The sequence below is a fragment of the Acanthochromis polyacanthus genome, chromosome 6, assembly GCF_021347895.1.
Source record: "Acanthochromis polyacanthus isolate Apoly-LR-REF ecotype Palm Island chromosome 6, KAUST_Apoly_ChrSc, whole genome shotgun sequence".
Lineage (NCBI taxonomy): Eukaryota > Metazoa > Chordata > Actinopteri > Pomacentridae > Acanthochromis > Acanthochromis polyacanthus.
Window position 1 is genome coordinate 41,127,634 of NC_067118.1, and position 16,947 is coordinate 41,144,580.

The following is a 16,947-nucleotide window of genomic DNA, read 5'->3' on the forward strand; positions in this document are numbered from 1 at the left end:
GCCCCTTTTCATTGGAAAACTGTTTAAAAAGCAGCTTTTTCCTGCTACCGTGTACGAGCCGCAGACGAGTGTTTCATTCTTTTATTAACAGTTCAACAAGTTACATCTCCACCTTCTTGGCTCTCAGATGTGTGATTCAGGATTATCCGAGGACGCTCTGTTTACATCTCTCTCCATTCATTCTGAAATGCTTTCTAACTATCTGAGCCACCCGGTTGTAGTTTGGAGTGCCTGTCTTGTCTTGATAAATAAGCCCAACGGTTTCTTTCCAAGTGTGTGTGTGTGTGTGACGTGTGTGTGTGTGTGTGTGCTGCTGATACTGCAGGGTTTGCAAACAGGAGGGCTGGGCACCGAGAGGAGAGCCTCCACGGGGCCGGACCCGTCTAACTGCCCCTATCCAGACGCCCTCCTCCCCAAACCCAACCTGCTCCTCGGCCCGCCCAGCCCACCACCACCACCAGTACCAGCACCCCTCCTCCACTCAAACGCACCCTCTTTTCTTTCTCTCTCTCCCGCTGTGTGCCATTCCCTCTCTCTCCCTCTTTCCTTACACTTCCTCCAAGTGGCCAGGGCTCCTCTCTTTTCTCTTGTCCTCTCCACATCCCTCCACCACTCCTTCTTCTCCCTCCACAGCGACCGTTTCACCGGCTCCATCTTCACCTCCACAGGTTCAAAACAAAAAAAAAAAAGAAAAGAAAGGATCTCTTTCCCAAAACTTCCCCTCCAAGCATCTGTTTGTCCTCACTGGTTTTCCCTGCGGAGAGGCCGGTCGGTGAGTGTGTCTGGCGTGTGCGAGGGTCTCCGGTGTCGTGCTCTTTGCCCCTGAGGGACTCCCCTGAAAGCTTTTTGACCGGAGAGAAGATCGCAGAAGTTTTTTCCCTCGCAATGAAAGTTCAGCTGCTGCTCCTCCTGGCCCTGGCCGGCCCTTTCTGTGCCTTCACTCGTGCAAGTAAGTGAGCTCTGTGCTGTGAACCGTCCTGCTGTTAGCACACCGTGTCCCCTCTCTGCCTCCATGTGCCCACTCCACTCCACTCTTTGTCTGCTTTAATCCTGTTGTGTGAATGATAACACTCCAGACGCTGCATTCAGATGGTTTAAAAAAAGCTCCAGTTTTCATTTTTTTCATCAATAAATACAGTTAACTGGATTATTTTTGTTTAAATCTTCACACACCTTTAATCATTTTAATATTTTTATTGAAATATCATCACTTAATGCTGATTTTTGCTGTCTTTTGACTCCGCTTTAGCTGAGAATTGCTGATGCAAAAGCAGCATTTTTTTTTAAACGAGTATGTTATTTTAACGCTAAATGGACGCTGTATGTTAAGTTTAACAGATCACCTCATCCCGCCTTGCTGTGTTTCTTTCCACTCTTGTTCCCACTCCTGAGCACCGGACAGCAGGAAAAGTTTGATTCGCCGACACGAGGGAAAAATATGATGTAATAGCAGGAGCTCTGCTGTCTCGTGTCTGTAAATTCTTGGCACTGGCAAAGAGAAGAAAGGAATATCCTTTGGAAGCCTCCCAAAACAGTGCTCATACGCAGGGAGGCGGGTGGGGGGGGGACTGTAAACTGTAACGGACACTGTACACATTTATCTGAAAGCCTACCCACTGCTTCCTCTCATTTTACCCCTCATTCTGCCCCTCCTGCTGCAGCTACTTTCCTCCCTTTCTTTATATTTTTTATTCTTTGCGTCTCTGCTCCGTCTCCCGTCTTTCTCCCCATTTTGCAGGTTTTTTCCTTTCTTTATTCTTTCTCTGCTTCCTTCCCTTTGCGCTGACCACCACGGGTCGCCCAGGAGAGGCAGCGTTCAGCGGGGAGGGGGGTGTGGCGAAGGGCCGGAGGGCGCTGCAGGGCAGGGCGTGAGTGTATTAATAGAGAAAGGCTCTATATTTAAGAGGGTCATATGGATGAGAGACGATGAGTTTTAAGAGGCGCCCCACCCTCCCCTGCCCATATGTTGTCAGTCCGTGTGCTGCGCCACCCCTTGGCATTTACCCATCTTTGGTGGGGTATCAAGCTTTACCACTTAAAACCCCCGCCTTCCCCTCCTCTTCAGCTTTCCCCCTCGACTCGCTGCCCCCTTTCCCCTGCTCCAACTTGATGAGCCTAACCCTGGGAGACGGAGTCGGTATAGGCACCAGGAGGGGAACAGTAGAGGGGTCTATTTTTGAGCAACAACCTTTACCGGGCGACGTGCCTGCGCCATTTCCATGGAGGTTTACTCTGAAAACTTTCTGAACGCTTCTTAACTCCGCTCATTCCTCATCCGTGCCCTCTTAAATGGGGTCTTTTAACTCCATCGCCTCGGCTCTCTTAACTAGGAAACCCGTGAATCCTGTAAGGGAAAAAAAAAAAGCCCTCCTCCTCCTCCTCCTCCTCCTCCTCCTCCTCCTCCTCCTCCTCCTCCTCCTCCTCCTCCTCCTCCTGGTCTCCTTCTTAATGAGTTTTGTCTGCCGGGCCGGGCCAATAACATCACATCTGGCTGCTGAAGGGAGAGGTCAGTGGCCTTTGTCCACGGCCGCTCTTAGACATGAGTCAAATGTTGCGCTCACGCTCCAAATATGAGACACATGCCAGTAAAGAGAGACGAGCAGGAAGGAGGACGGAGCGCTTCGCACGAGCCTCGTTTTAAGCAGGAAGAAAAAAAGTCCTCAGTCATGCTTTAAAAATTTCCGCAATGAAAGAGAAACATCTGTTTATGGAAAAGGAGGCTGCTCGGCCTTCACCACACCCTGCAGACCTGAGGCTTCTGTCACATCACGATTACCTCAGCAGCAGCAGCAGAGAGCCTCTCAGAGCTCCCGGTGGAGACCTCTGGGGCCTCCTCTGTGAGTCCAGACACAAATGTCTCGTATCAGTAGCACCTACGTGTGCTGCGAGGTGAGACATGGTGCAGGAGAAAATGAGAAAAAAGAAAGAAGTAGTGGTGCTGCTGCTGCTGCTGACAAAGGAACACTTACACAAGCGGGTGGGTGTTTTATGATGTGGGAGTTTGGATTTGAAGGTTAGCGAGATTAGAAGTGCATTAAGACGCCTGCTTGATAAACTGGTGGAGGTCAGGAGGGTTTAATTTTATCTCGGCTGTTTGGTTTGGTTTGAAAAATGGAGCGAGTCGGAGTGATGACACGGGATTACGTGTTTATTTTGACATTTCTATGGTGTCCAGGTTCCTCACAGAAATGTTCTTTTGCCCAAGTCAGAGCAGGAAGAGGGAAGACGTCGGCTCCTATGCATCGCTGACGACACTGGCTGAGAATTTTCCACTCTGGCTTGTCTCCTGCTTAAAATCCCCAGTGGGCGCGCTGCATGGCACAGCACCAGTATCTTTAGAGATGACTCTTACTGGTTCTGGCGGGGGAGGGTAACAGCATCTCATGTTGGGTGCCTGTATCTGCCCTCGTTTCCCTCCTTCAGCACCACAAAAACATTCCAGGGCTCTGAAGGTGGACACAGTCCGACTCCCACACACTGAATTAGCAGCAGCAGCAACAAGCAGGAGGCCTCAGCTGATCGGGATGGTAACGGATGGAAGCTGCTACTCCCTCCTGTCCCGTCTCACATCGATGCGTCCCTCCTCTTCTCCACTCTCTCTGTAGGGTTTTCTTCATGCCAGGCTCCTCCAACCACGTTTCTCTCAGCCCTTTCCCTGCCTGGCTGCCTTTAAACTCCTCGTCCTTCTTTTCCCACAAAAAGAAACTGGAACTGATCCTTTGGGGTCAGAAATGATTGTGGCATATTTATTTTTTTAATATGAAATCAATTTTTTTTGCGTGCGTGTCCTGTTTATCCACAAACTTAATCTTTATTATCCCCTAAGGGCAATTTGTCCCTAGTCGTCCCTAATTGTGGCGTACCATTATGGTACACTGCTGACTGCACCACATTCAAACCTCACAATAGTAAAATATGGTAAAAAGAAATGATAATACTAAATTACCAACAGTCAAAAACCAAAAAAATATCACAATAAAATTAAATGAAGTAAAATAAAATAGAAAAAAAATTAAGATTACCATCAGTCATACACAGAAAAATGGTGATAAAGTGAAATAAAAAGATTAAAATAAAATTATTTTCAGAGATATAATATGGGGATATAATAAAAATAATAAAATCAAAGCATCATCATGGACTAAAAATATGATAAAATTTAATTTAAAAAATACAGTAAAATAATAAAATCAAAATTTTAGTCCTGAACTGAAAATATGATGATAAAATAAAAACAAAATTTACTAAAATAATCCAATCATCAGCCATAGACAGAAAATGATGATGAAACAAAATATCGTATTTAAAGTATAAAATAATATAGATTAAAATAGTCAAATCAACATTAGTCATGGACAAAAAATATAAAATTAAATTTGAAAAAATGGATTAAAATAATAAAATCATCAACCGTGGACCAAAAACTCTGAGGATAAAATGAAATTTTTAAAAATAGATTCAAATAATAAAATCTTTATCACTCATAGACAAAAAAAGACAATAAAATTAAATAAATTTAAATAATTAAATCATCATCTAATAAAATAGATTAAAATAAGTCCTCAGTCCCAGAAAAAAGTAATGTCAATAAAATGACATAAAATTTAAAAAATCAAATCACGTCTAACTTTTGTCTTTATTTTAATAAATTACTTGAGGTAAATGTTTTTGCTGTTTGAGTCCAGCAGCCCTTTAAAGCCCCTAAAGCACTTGCTAACCCCTGCTGAGTGACAGGATGATGTTTCAGGCATGCTTGACATGAAAATGAACATGAGGAAGCGCCCCACTTAAGGTCAGGAATAACGAGGACAACGACAGAGTTATGTTTGTCCTGTTAGTGGCTGGTCGTCATTAGACACATGAGAGGCGTGAGGTGTGCAGAAACTCTCCCTTAACTGGACTAAAAGCCTCAGAAACCCTTAAGAGCATCTGTGGCCCCTCGTCTCTGAGCTCCCTGAGGATTAACACGGAGCCGCCGACATGTTAACCACTAGACACAGTCACACATCCTGCTGTAAGCAAAGACGGCAAAGCAGAGACAGACCAGGTGAAGCTTTGAGACAGAGTCCAGAGACCAGTGATCCAGACCAGTAAAATCACAGCATAGTAACCAATAAATAAACACAACTCCACATTTTTCCTTTGTTTGAGTGCAAAAAAGTACGTTTTGAAAATGTTCACATTTAAGGAATTATCTTTTTACAAAACATTATTGACCAACCTGAACTTTCTTAAGAAAATTAAGTTAAATTTCAGCAACATTCAGCCTCAGTTTATCATTTAAGCATTACAACTTTCAGATCACAGAGTGTCTACAAAGGAGCAAAAACATTTAGCCACAGGTATCTGAAACTGAATGATGTAGGATTTTATGATCAAAACGACAAAAGTCAGACAAAACAAGACAAAAAAAAACTCAAAGCAAGACAAAATATTCCAAAAAATTAGACACAAAAGACAAGCGAGACAAAAAGGAAATGCAAAATGATAAAAAATAGAAACAAAATGACAAAAACATGAGACAAATGACAAAACACAGACAAAAAACAACAAAAATAAGACAAAATATTACAAACACAAGACGCAGAATGACAAAAAATGAGACAAACGACAAGAAACAAAACAAAAAAGAGACAAAAAATTGGGCAAAAGTTACAAAGCGACAAAAAAGACACAAAATGACAAAAACGAGACAAAAAGTTCCAAAAATGTGACAAAATTTTTTTAAAAATGACAAACGGAAACAAAATGACAAAAATGTGGAAAAATGAAATGGAGAAAAAAAACAAAAACCAGACAAAATATTACGTATATTAAGGCACAAAATGACAAAAAATGAGACACGACACAAAACAAAACAAAAAAAAACAAACAAAAATTAGACAAAAAGTTATAAAGCAACAAAAAAGGCACAAAATGACAAAAATGAGACAAAAAAATTTACACAAATGATACAAAAAAATGAAAAAAGGGAGAAACAAAACAAGAAAAAACTGTGTTTAACCCTTTAAGCTTCAGTGTACCGCCGGCGGTACACCTACTAATTTGCATAGGAATTTCAAGAATGTCCGACGGCCGCAAACGCGCTTATACAAACACTATACACCGATGGAAAGCTTAGATTCTCATGAATCCGCCGGTATAAACCACTTTCAGATGCGATTACCACAGCGGATAATATAAACACATTTGTCCGACAAACAACGAATATTCATCCATCCGTTCTCTATACACGGCTTCAACGCACACAGCGCGACTCACATTTCCGGGTTCATTATTATACACAAAAAAAAAGATTCCACAAAAAACGGCCATAATCCAACCTTTTACATCCAGATGACACAAGCCAGGAAACTATTTTGTCCAAAACATGTCCTGAAGTCGGTATAAAATCCCCGAATCGGTCCTTTTCAAGGAAAAGCACCTCGCGATGCCCGTCCAATATTCCCCGTATTTTTCGTAATTTTTTTTATTTAAAAATAGAATATTAGCGATTTTTTTTTGTACTGAAAACGGCTGGAATTGACTGAAGCTTAAAGGGTTAAAAGACAAGTGAGACATAAAGGAAATGCAAAATGACAAAAATGGAAACAAAACAACATAAACAAGAGAAAACGTTACAAAAACGAGACATAAAACAACAACTTTAGGATCAAAACAACTTGTCATGGTCCAGAAATTATTTTAAATTTATAGTTTCAGAAATGTACAATCTGCAGTTAAAGTCTTCTCTGTAATTTTTACACATTATGCGGGCCGGATTTCACCCTCTTGCGGGCCGCTTTTGGTCCGCGGGCCGCATGTTTGGCGCCCCTGCTTTAAGACATTCCCTCAGAGCTGCCCTCCACCCTTTCGCTTTCCCATCTGGCTGCGCTGTTTCTTTCTCTCCAGGGATTCTCAGCAGCAAGCCTGTCCTCAGGGAGTGGCAGAATCACGGACAGGAAGATAAGAGTAGATTAAAAGGCAAAATGAGAGGAGAGGGGGTGCAGGCCGCAACGGTTACTAACACAGCTGCAGTAGAGTTTGCACGCCGCAGAGGAAACGCTACTCAGAGCTAATTGTGGGAACTGTACACATAATGAAGCGATTGTTAGTGGAGGTCGAGGGGGCGATTACACATAGTGGACGTCCATACGCTGTGAAGCGGAGCGTTTTATCATCGCTTACAGACGTTCCAAACAAACAGTCCCAGCCGCCACTTGAAAACCCCCTCCAATAGTCTGCCATAGCGGGAACAAATGTTTTGTTATATTTACCCCGCCTGTTGCTAATGAACGCACCGGTTGTCAGAGCAGACCATTCAGAGTTATTTTTACCCTGAGTGAAGTATTCGCTATTATTTCAAGTATTTAGAAAGAACCGGACAGAACGGGCATGAAGAGAGCATGATGTCAGGCGCTAAGTTTAGAGGACTCACTTCTGCTCTCTGCGCTGACGAAGGTTTCAAGGATAAGTAGGTTTCTTTACTTTTCCAAAGCAAAGCAGCAAATTTCAGGCCAACGTCTTGTCAGTGGAAAGTTAACTGCAGACTGTAATTTTGGTGCCTCGCTGAAATCTGCCTCCTTAATTTGGGAGCAGCGCTGTCCAGGCTGAGTTTCAGTTGTGGCTGGAGGGATGTCGAACATGGGGAGATGGAGCGAGGCTTATTGGAGGGAAATGATTAGTCTGAACCCGGGCCGGTTCATCGTCCAGGCCTTGATGAAAGACAGAAGGATAAGTACATGTCTTTACACACTCAGGACAAAATGGGAGCTTCTACTTCACAGCGAGCGCAGATGGATTCTGGAACCTGTCTCTGGATGATAGAAAAAGTTGCAAATGACTCAAGATTCACTACACTTCACTACTTTTCTATTTCGTGAGCAGATGAAGTTCTGCTGAGAAAGCCTTTAGAAAAAGTGCAGATCATCCAGTTGTGTTGTTTCTCACACGTTGTTCAGGCGTTTCCCTGCAGCCCCACCCTCCGATGATTGCACATATTAAGCAAGCCGAGGGTTAGCGAGGCTTTTCCCGCGCTGCAGCGGCTCCCTCAGCAGGAAATGAGGCAGAGGATGTGGCATGAATGTACGCAACCAGCCCTGAAGGATGGAGCGGTGGAGGAGGGGAGGGAGGAAGTAGATTTTGTGAGGTCACTGGGTGGGGTTGGACACGATGTCTTGGCGACGATGGGAGAACCGTTACGAAAGAGGTCGTGACTTCGTGATGTCAGGGAAGAATGCAAACCTTTGGTTTGGTCATTTTTGACCTTTTTGGCACCCAGACTGACAGACAGGGGAACTTTTATGCCTTTTTTGTGCCATTTCTGCCCCAAATATGGCTATTAAAGAGGCGGAACAGCGTACAAGTACACAATTTATTGTCCCTTCTCATCGACATAGAGTTCACATATTAAGATAAAATAATACTGTTCACAGTTATCACATGTAAAATGGTTGTAACAAGATAACTTTGACCACTTTAAACTCAATAGGCTGTACATTTTCCATTTGGTGTGATTCCATCATTTCACTTTTATTTGGACTTCCTGTGAGTCTAAAGGTTTGTGTCTTCTACTGGAGGGTAGGTCAGGAATGTCAAAGTCATGATCACAAAAATAAGTGAGGAACAAGTAGAAGAATGTTAAATATATGTAGCTTTTTTCCTTTGGATGACTGGATTCTGTTTAAATATTCGTAATGTTATGTGAAGTGCTATTAGATAACATGTTGTGAACTGGAACAATTTAAATATTAAAGCTGCAAGCAGCGATGGACGGGTCCTCGCATCCACGCTGGTCGTGAATCCACGCACGTCCACCAGGTGGCGCTGTGACTGAGAGTGTATGTCGGCCTCTGAATCGCATCTGGACCAGAGTCCAATCATACATTTAAAATTTCAGCCAGACTGTAGCATGTTCAGAGCAGTTATAGAGCATTTCCTGTCTATCCACCAGGTGGCGCTGTAACTCAGAGTGTATTTCACACAGTGGATGTGATGAGGGTTGGACTCTGATCACTCATGAAAAGTTTCAGGCTGATTTGATCATGTAGAGGCCAGTTATACAGCATTTACTGTCCCTCCATCAGGTGGCGCTGCGACTGAGAGTGTCTGTTGGCCTGTAGATGTGATCAGGATTGGATTGTGATCACACATGGAAAGTTTGAGGCAGATTGGAGCATGCAGAGGAGAGTTATACAGCAGTTGATGTTTCATGGCGAAGCATCAAAACGCTGATGGTCGCCATGGCCACGCCATTTGGCTTCTGGTTAAACTTTTGATAACTTTTCCAAACCAAGTCCTGCTGTGTGGACTGACAAAATTTCAGGTCTCCTGGAATTATCCCCTAGGAGGTATTAACTCTCAAAAATGAGAAAAATCATCAAAAATCTCACAATTAATCCAAGATGGCCGACTTCCTGTTGGGTTTAGGACATGGCTCCAAGAGGCTTTTTTGTGCGTCCTGATGTGCTCTATAAGCCTCCCAAATTTCATGGATGTAGGTGAAACGTGCTGGGGGGGCTGTTTGTTAAAAATACTGTAGGGGGCGCTATAGCATGTGCAGTGCCGAGATGCATACAGTGTTGTTCCTTGGGTCAATGGTGATGTGTGTGGTAATTTTTGTGAGCATTGGAGTATTCCTAACCTGTCAGAAAGGGCTTTGTTTTTCATGGCGATATTTGGTTGCTACGGCAACAGCGTTACATGAAATGTCACACCCTTCACAGTGTGTGATTGTCAAGAGGTGAAGACTCGACTGACCAATTTCCAGCATGATATCACCAAGTTTGGGGCCATTGTACCTGAAAATATAAGGCCTTAAACTTACTATTACCAACAGGTGGCGCTATGACTTTTTCAAAATTTATGAGTGTGGATGTGTTCAGACTGGACCTGGTATCCAGCATGTGAAGTCTGAGGCAGATAGGATGTTGTTCAGCTGAGATATGAATCGTTAAATTTTCATGGCGAAACATCGAAATTGGTTTGGCCGCCACAGACACGCCCTTTGATGACAAGTCACCATTTTCACTGGGATGCATCATCAATGTGTTTAGGCTGTTGTCACTGCATTAGAAGTGAATATGATCAACTGGGTAACAATAGGGCATGAAAGTGTAAAAGATGTCTATTTCCTGAAACCACAAGGTGGCGCTATGACTGTCAATGAATATCCCTATGTGGATGACATCAGGACAGGACTGTCATCATACATGTAAAGTTTCAGGCAGATTGGAGCATGTTGAGAAGAATTAGACACCACTTCCTGTTTCATGGCGAAGGATCAGTTGTTTGAGGCTCCGCCATGGCCACACCTTTTGGCTTCTGGTTGAGTTTTTGATAACTTTTCATCAGAAAGGTCTGGTGAATGTACTGGCCAAATTTCAGTTCTCTCAGACTTATCCACTAGGAGCTATAAATTTTGACAAATGTACAGCAAATTCAAGATGGCCGACTTCCTGTTGGGTTTAGGGTGTGGCTGTGATTGACTTTTTGGTGTGTCCTGATGTGGTGCATATGCCCACCAAATATTGTAGCTGTAAATAAAACATTGTGGAAGTTGGCCTAATGACCACTGTTTCAATTTTGCAGGTGGCGCTATAGAGCCATTTTTTCACACATATGCGCAACTCCCATAAAATATCAAATTTTTCGCCAGTCCTGATGTGCACGCCAAATTTCACGCGTTTTGGTTCATGATAAGGCCGCCAAAAAGGCAAGTCATTTCCCGAGGAGCGATTAAGTTTGAAAAATTTACAGCAAATTGAAGGTGGCCGACTTCCTGTTGGGTTTAGGGCGTGGCTGTAATTGACTTTTTGGTGTGTCCAGATGTTCTGCATATGCCCACCAAATATTGTAGCTGTACATGAAACATTGTGGCAGTTGGCCTAATGACTACTTTTTCAAGTTTGCAGGTGGCGCTATAGAGCCATTTTGCCACGCACATGCGCAACTCCCATAAAATATCAAATTTTTCGCCAGTCCTGATGTGCATGCCAAATTTCACGCGTTTTGGAGTATGATAAGGCCGCCAAAAAGCCAATTTACTTTACGGGAGAAAAAAAAAAAAAAAAAATAATAATAATAATAATAATAAACCCTAGGGTTTCAATAGGGTCCTTGGCACCGCTGGTGCCTTGGACAGTCGGTGCCCTGGCACCGCCTGTCCTTCGCACCCTCGGTGCTCGGACCCTAATAACTGAATTGAATTAGTCTAAAATAAATCAGTAAGTCAAAAAAGAATCAAAACATTAGCTTGACTTCTAAAAATATCTAGCTATAGCAAGTTAATGTAGTGCTAACAATAGCAATATTTGATCCAAATTGCCAAAGAAGCTGCTTACAAGTTGATATGTTTTCAATATTGAACATTTTCCTCTCAGGTTTACTTTTATTGCAGTCATTATGCAGTTTTTTTGCCCTTTTCTAACCTTTTCAATCTCAGCAGCACCATAAATTGACAAGAAGCTAATCACAATTCGATGCTACCAATACGGAAAATCGACCTTTCACTTCTTGGAAACCATGACACCGTTTTCGCCTTTTTCCAACCTATTTGATCTCAGCAGCACCAATAACAGTGTAACACAACATATAGACACCAAAAATACACTTAAATGTAATTATAACGTGTACAGCATATTGCATTTGCACCTACATGTGACTTAATGTATTTATATATCCCCTTTCAAAAACACGTGCCAGAGATATCAAGACTTCCAGTGAAGAGGACAAACTCCCTTTTCAGAGTAGGAAGATCCAGCTGAAATGAGACACGACTAGAGAAAGAAAAGCTCTACATTAAACCCAACCATGATCTTTCCACTGATTTCTCTCCCCAGGCCCCACAGAGCTCCCTGAAGTGATGACGAGAGGGGACTTACCAGAGGAACTTACCACTGTTCTCACCGCTCCCCCTGCGACCGAACTGGTAGCGGCCCCTGAAGAAATCTCCACAGTGGTTTTCACCGAGACAGCGCCTGCGACCACGGTCATCGTCGGAGAGGCTGAGACAGAAGGACCCGTTGCCTCTACTGCAGCGGCACCAGAACCCCTCGTCACTGACGCTCCTGTTGTGACCGAGGCTTCAACTGAGGCCCCAGAGGTTCCAGAGGTTCCAGAGGTTTCAGACGTTCCAGCCAAGGCGACAGCGGCCATGGAGACAAATGAGGAAGTTGTCGTTGAGGAGGGCTCAGAAGGTGAGGAAGCTGGAAGAGTGTACAGATCTGAGGTCAGATGTAATGCCATCGATGGATTGAAAGCCACCATGCATCCCTCCAGATGTGACTCTGTTCCATCGTATTGTCTTTCCCTGATCTTCTCAGCATTTGATCCATTCTTCCTCATTCTTGATGCTGTTTAAGGACATTTAAGTCTAACAAATGGACCAACTCTTGTCTCGCAGATGGCCTGAGCTCTGGTCAGGTAGTCGGCATCGTGATCGGTGCCCTGCTGGCGGTGGTCATCGTCATCGCCGTGGTGATCGCAGTGGTGAGGAGGATGGGCAAATACTCGTAAGTACCTCATCTCTTCAGTTGGACAAACATCAGGGATAGGCTGATTATCAGTTACCAGGGACAATGTTTGGTATTGTACCAATTATCGGTATTGTTATTTTTATTAACCAATTATTGATAAATGAGCGACTTGAGGTCTGATGCAGCCTCCTCTCTGTCACTCTTTGGTCTCAGGAATGTCTCTCAAGCAGAAACTGCAAAGAACTGAAAAAGAAACAGAAGCCGTTAACCCAAAACTAACTTCTCTCATAGTGGCTAAGATTACGCTAACAGCTAGCAGTCTATGCTACAAGGCAGCACAGATTGATTAATTAATAAAGCTTTAAGATCTGGGCCTTAGTGGGCAATAAAAGTGAAAGAAAAATGAAATATTAAGAAAATAGAGAAGCACAGCACACTGCAGGAGACAAACTGATCAATCCTATTTTAATCATTCCTATTTCTGTTTTACATTTTCAGTGATAATCACACTTTTTAATGAAGAAGCCTAGTTATGAATGAGAAGTTCTCTGCTGTCACATGCTGTTAAAACATTATATTTAATGTATGTCGGTTCCAAATATCGGTAATCGGTCTTTCAGGATCAACAATATTCAGCATCAGTATCGGCCCTGGGAAAACCCATATCGGTTGATTCCTAATTTACATGCATAAGCACGCAGACAGCTGGAATCCATGCTGCGTAATGAGTCATAACTTCTGGATTCCCCTAAATATGGAGTCAAAATGCTCGCAGTCATCAGTGACGAAACGACTGCGGTGAAATGCGAGTTGTTGTGTGAGATAAGACGACCTCAAAGGCTCGACATGAACCGCATTTCAACCACATGTTTGATCGTCCTCTCATGAGATCCTTCCGAAGTGACAGATTTCCCACGAACCGCACCCTCCCCTGTGAGAACACGATAATGAATGCTAACGATGATGAACGCTGACGGTGATGGATTTCTGTTTGTGTCACAGGTCTGCCAAGAACAAAAAACCTGCCAAAAAAGACAGCATTGTGGTTTCTGTAAATTTCAAACTATTTGATTCTTTCAGCTAATCATTTTTAACCCGTCCTCCCGCCTTTTCATTCACAGACGTTTAACAGATGTCTTCCTCCCCTCCTTTAAAAAACAAAAAAACACTGACAAACGGTTGCTTTTGCTTTTGCTGACACATAGTCTCGTGTTTCTAGGAGAAAAATCAGGCATTCATGGTGACAAACTGGCTCATGTTGGCCTTAAAGGTCACTTGTTTATTGACTCAGAGTCTGTATTTGGTCACCAAGTAGACTGGATTTATACTCACAGCTTGATTTGATCCCAGAAACAGAGGACTTGTGTTTGTTAGAAGTGCAAACCATCACTATCTTTTTAATTTTTGTCTGTTTTGTGTATTAAAAAGCATATTTCACAGTGTACCATCTTGAGACCCCCCCTTTAATAGGAGAAATGTGGCCTAAAAGATAATCTTGTCCACTCCCACACTGGAAAAAAATTCCCCTCTCAAAACAAAGGAAAAAAATTTATTTCAAAGAACTTTTACCTTGAAATAAATGAAAAAAATCTGCCAATGCAACAAGGGAAAATGGCTTGGTAAGATTTCTTGAAATAATATATGATATTTAGAATATTGAGATCTTAAAATTAGCAGGGAAAACTTATTTTAAGCTCCATTTTACCAGGATTGTGAAGCTCAGGTGTCTTAACCCTCCTGTTGTCCTCATTTACAGCATCAGAAAATATTGTTTCCTTGTCTGAAAAAAAATCAAAAAAATCTGCCAGAAATTCCCCAAATTTATAAAAAAAAAATTGCAAAATCTTCATTAAGAAAATTCCTTACAGTTTCCCTTAAAGGTTTTATTAAAAAAAAAATCCTCAAATTCAGCAAGAAATTAAATTTTTTTTAAAAAATCTATAAAAATTGTAAATATTTAATATTGAATATAAATGAATAAAAATCTTCTAAAAAAATCTAAAGTGATTCCATATATATTAGAAAAACTTCTAATATTTTCTTTAAGAACATTCACGTAAAAATCAACCAAAATCCAGCAAAACTCGCCTGATTTTTACGTGAATGTTCTTAAAAAAAACTTTTTTTAACATTTCTTTTTGCCATCAAAAAATGTTCAAAATTTTCCCCCAAAATGTTGAAAATGTGGAGGTTTCACTGTGAAAGTTATTATTTTTTCCACATTTTTAAACTTTAAAATGGGCCAATTTGACCTGCAGGGCAACACGAGGGCTAAAACAAGATAATTTCCAGATTGTTTGACAAGATATTTAAGCTGCATTGTCTTAAAACCAGTCCCTCCATCTGCTGAAATATCAGTCGTTAAGTGAATTTATCTTAAATCAAGTGGGATGAGATATTTAGACTAAAAATAAGACAAATAGACTTGGTAAGATTTAGAGTTTTTGCAGTGCAAGCAAATGTTTCCCCCTTTCAGCCTCTTATATTATTTCCATTTGGTAAATTAATTAAATCTACGAACCAGCTCTTTCCATCACCCTTTTTTCGTTGTCAACGTCCATTTACCCCGATAACGAAGAAATTAATAGTAAAAAGCAAGTAACAAATCCTCCAATTAATTAACCTCACATTAATATGAACCATAAACATAATAATCCTCACTGACTGTCTCTCTTTCTCTTTTCTTTTTTTATCCCACAGCCCTTGAGGAAAAAGTCGTCCAAGCAGCAGGAGCGCGCAAAGTTCTGGAAATTCTGAACTACTGAACTGTGATGTTATTTCTGATCATTAAAACAAGCACGATGCCAGAACTAAACCAATCTAACCAGGACTCTGGACTGTTGCCAAAAAACAAACAAACAAACAAAAAAGAAACCGAGGGGGAGGGAGGTTTGTGTGTGTTAATGTATATGCTGCATGTATGTGAGACCAGACGGGGTTACAGGAGCCGACATCCTCGCCTCCCCCGCTACCTCCTTGATCCCTGGGAGCTGCTGATAATAAAAGCCTCCGTCAGCCCCCTTACTCCCTTGAAGAGAACAAAACAAGGTGACAGCAGGATGTCACAAAGAATTTCAGGGCTTTTCAAATGCATTTTATAGAGAAAAAGAGAGAGAGGAAGAAGAAGAGGAAGAAGAAGAAGAAGAAGGGGGATTATCTGACATCCAGGGGAAAATTTTCTCCTTTTAAAGTGATGTAGCGACTGACTTAGATTAATGCTGAAGTTGGAGGAAAGGAATATAAAAATGAAAAAAATACTGACAAAAAAATATAAATCAAACCCACAAAGAGAGTCAGGATTAGGAAAGCAGAAAATACTGTTTGAAATTCCACAGGATGTATATACAAAGCAAGGGGACTACATAGTATACAGCTAAAGACTTTCTCATCTGTTGCAGTTGCATAGGTTAGCATTTGATATTATGGAATACGCAGTGTGTACAGGCAGCCGTAGGCTATCGTTGTGGCTAAAACAACCCCTGAGCACCAGCTAGAAGATCTTCTCACGTAGCCAGAATCCCCGACATGTGTTGGCCAACTGTATGAAGCACCGAGTGCAGAAGTTGTTCCGACAACACAATCGTGAGGGCGAGCAGCGGAGCAAAAAGCCACCCTCATTTGCAAGAGTAACGTGACATTCTGCCCACTTTGACACCGACATATAAAACCTGATACATATCTGTGAAATTCAGCAGAAGGGTTTGTGCCACTGTCTCTGGTATTCTCTAGCTAGCTAGGAAGATTTTAACTTTTGAAGTGCATTATTAATGTGAATTGACTGTACTTTTTAACTGACACCCATTCCAAAACAAAAACCCCAACACGACTTGTTCATTATGAGTTCTCACACACAGCCAGCGATAGCGATGTCTTGGCAATGCATCCATAGCAATTCTGTTAATAGTTAGATTACCAGAACAGCCATCCAGCCTTTAAATGGAGCTAACCCCACATTGCATGCACAGGATGACGTTTCATAGTTGCACTTCGCCGCAGTGCACAGTGTTAGGCAGTTTTATTGTTATTTTTTGCATTTGTAAGTGTGCTAAATGGGGCCTGCAGATAATGAAGTCTCAACTCACCCCTGCTTGCTTTACAGACTTGTTTAATATGTGCACTGAATGAGCGGTGTAATGTTTAATGAATAGGCTTTTAGACACTGCAAATGTTTGCAACGACATGTGTTTGTTTCCTCCCTTCTGCTTCGCCACGTATTATCACTTCTAGGTCTTTAATTTGTGCCGTCTGATTCGTTCAAGCCTTTTATTTAATTGCAGTGTTTTTGTTCATACTGTTTCAATAAAAAAAATAAAAAAAAAACTGAGAAACACTCCACGGAAAGATCTCGCTGAGTTGTTCACTAAAAGCTGTCTTTGTTGCATGAAAAGTATCTCTGCATAGCAATTTCAAATATCTGCTTATTGTCATTTCCCCTCTATTAGATTATGTAGTTGCCATGGAAACGGCTAAAAGCGAGCGCGTCATCCAGAAG

General features: G+C 41.9%; 1 protein-coding gene across 1 annotated transcript; it reads left to right on the forward strand.

Moving 5' to 3' along the window:
* Nucleotides 1–419: 419 nt before the first annotated feature.
* si:ch211-156j16.1 (uncharacterized protein LOC564557 homolog) lies at nucleotides 420–16,807 on the forward strand. Its single transcript, XM_022201072.2, has 4 exons — nucleotides 420–949; nucleotides 11,820–12,176; nucleotides 12,383–12,491; nucleotides 15,156–16,807. Exons 1-4 carry the CDS (start codon nucleotides 886–888, stop codon nucleotides 15,160–15,162), a joined length of 537 nt encoding a protein of 178 aa, XP_022056764.1. The 5' UTR covers nucleotides 420–885; the 3' UTR covers nucleotides 15,163–16,807.
* The last annotated feature ends 140 nt before the right edge of the window (nucleotides 16,808–16,947 follow it).

Coding starts and splice junctions, on each gene's coding strand:
- si:ch211-156j16.1 (XM_022201072.2), top strand. CDS start 886: ATGAAAGTTCAGCTGCTGCTCCTCCTGGCCCTGGCCGGCCCTTTCTGT. Junction 950..11,819: donor CTGTGCCTTCACTCGTGCAA/GTAAGTGAGCTC, acceptor TTCTCTCCCCAG/GCCCCACAGAGCTCCCTGAA. Junction 12,177..12,382: donor CGTTGAGGAGGGCTCAGAAG/GTGAGGAAGCTG, acceptor CTTGTCTCGCAG/ATGGCCTGAGCTCTGGTCAG.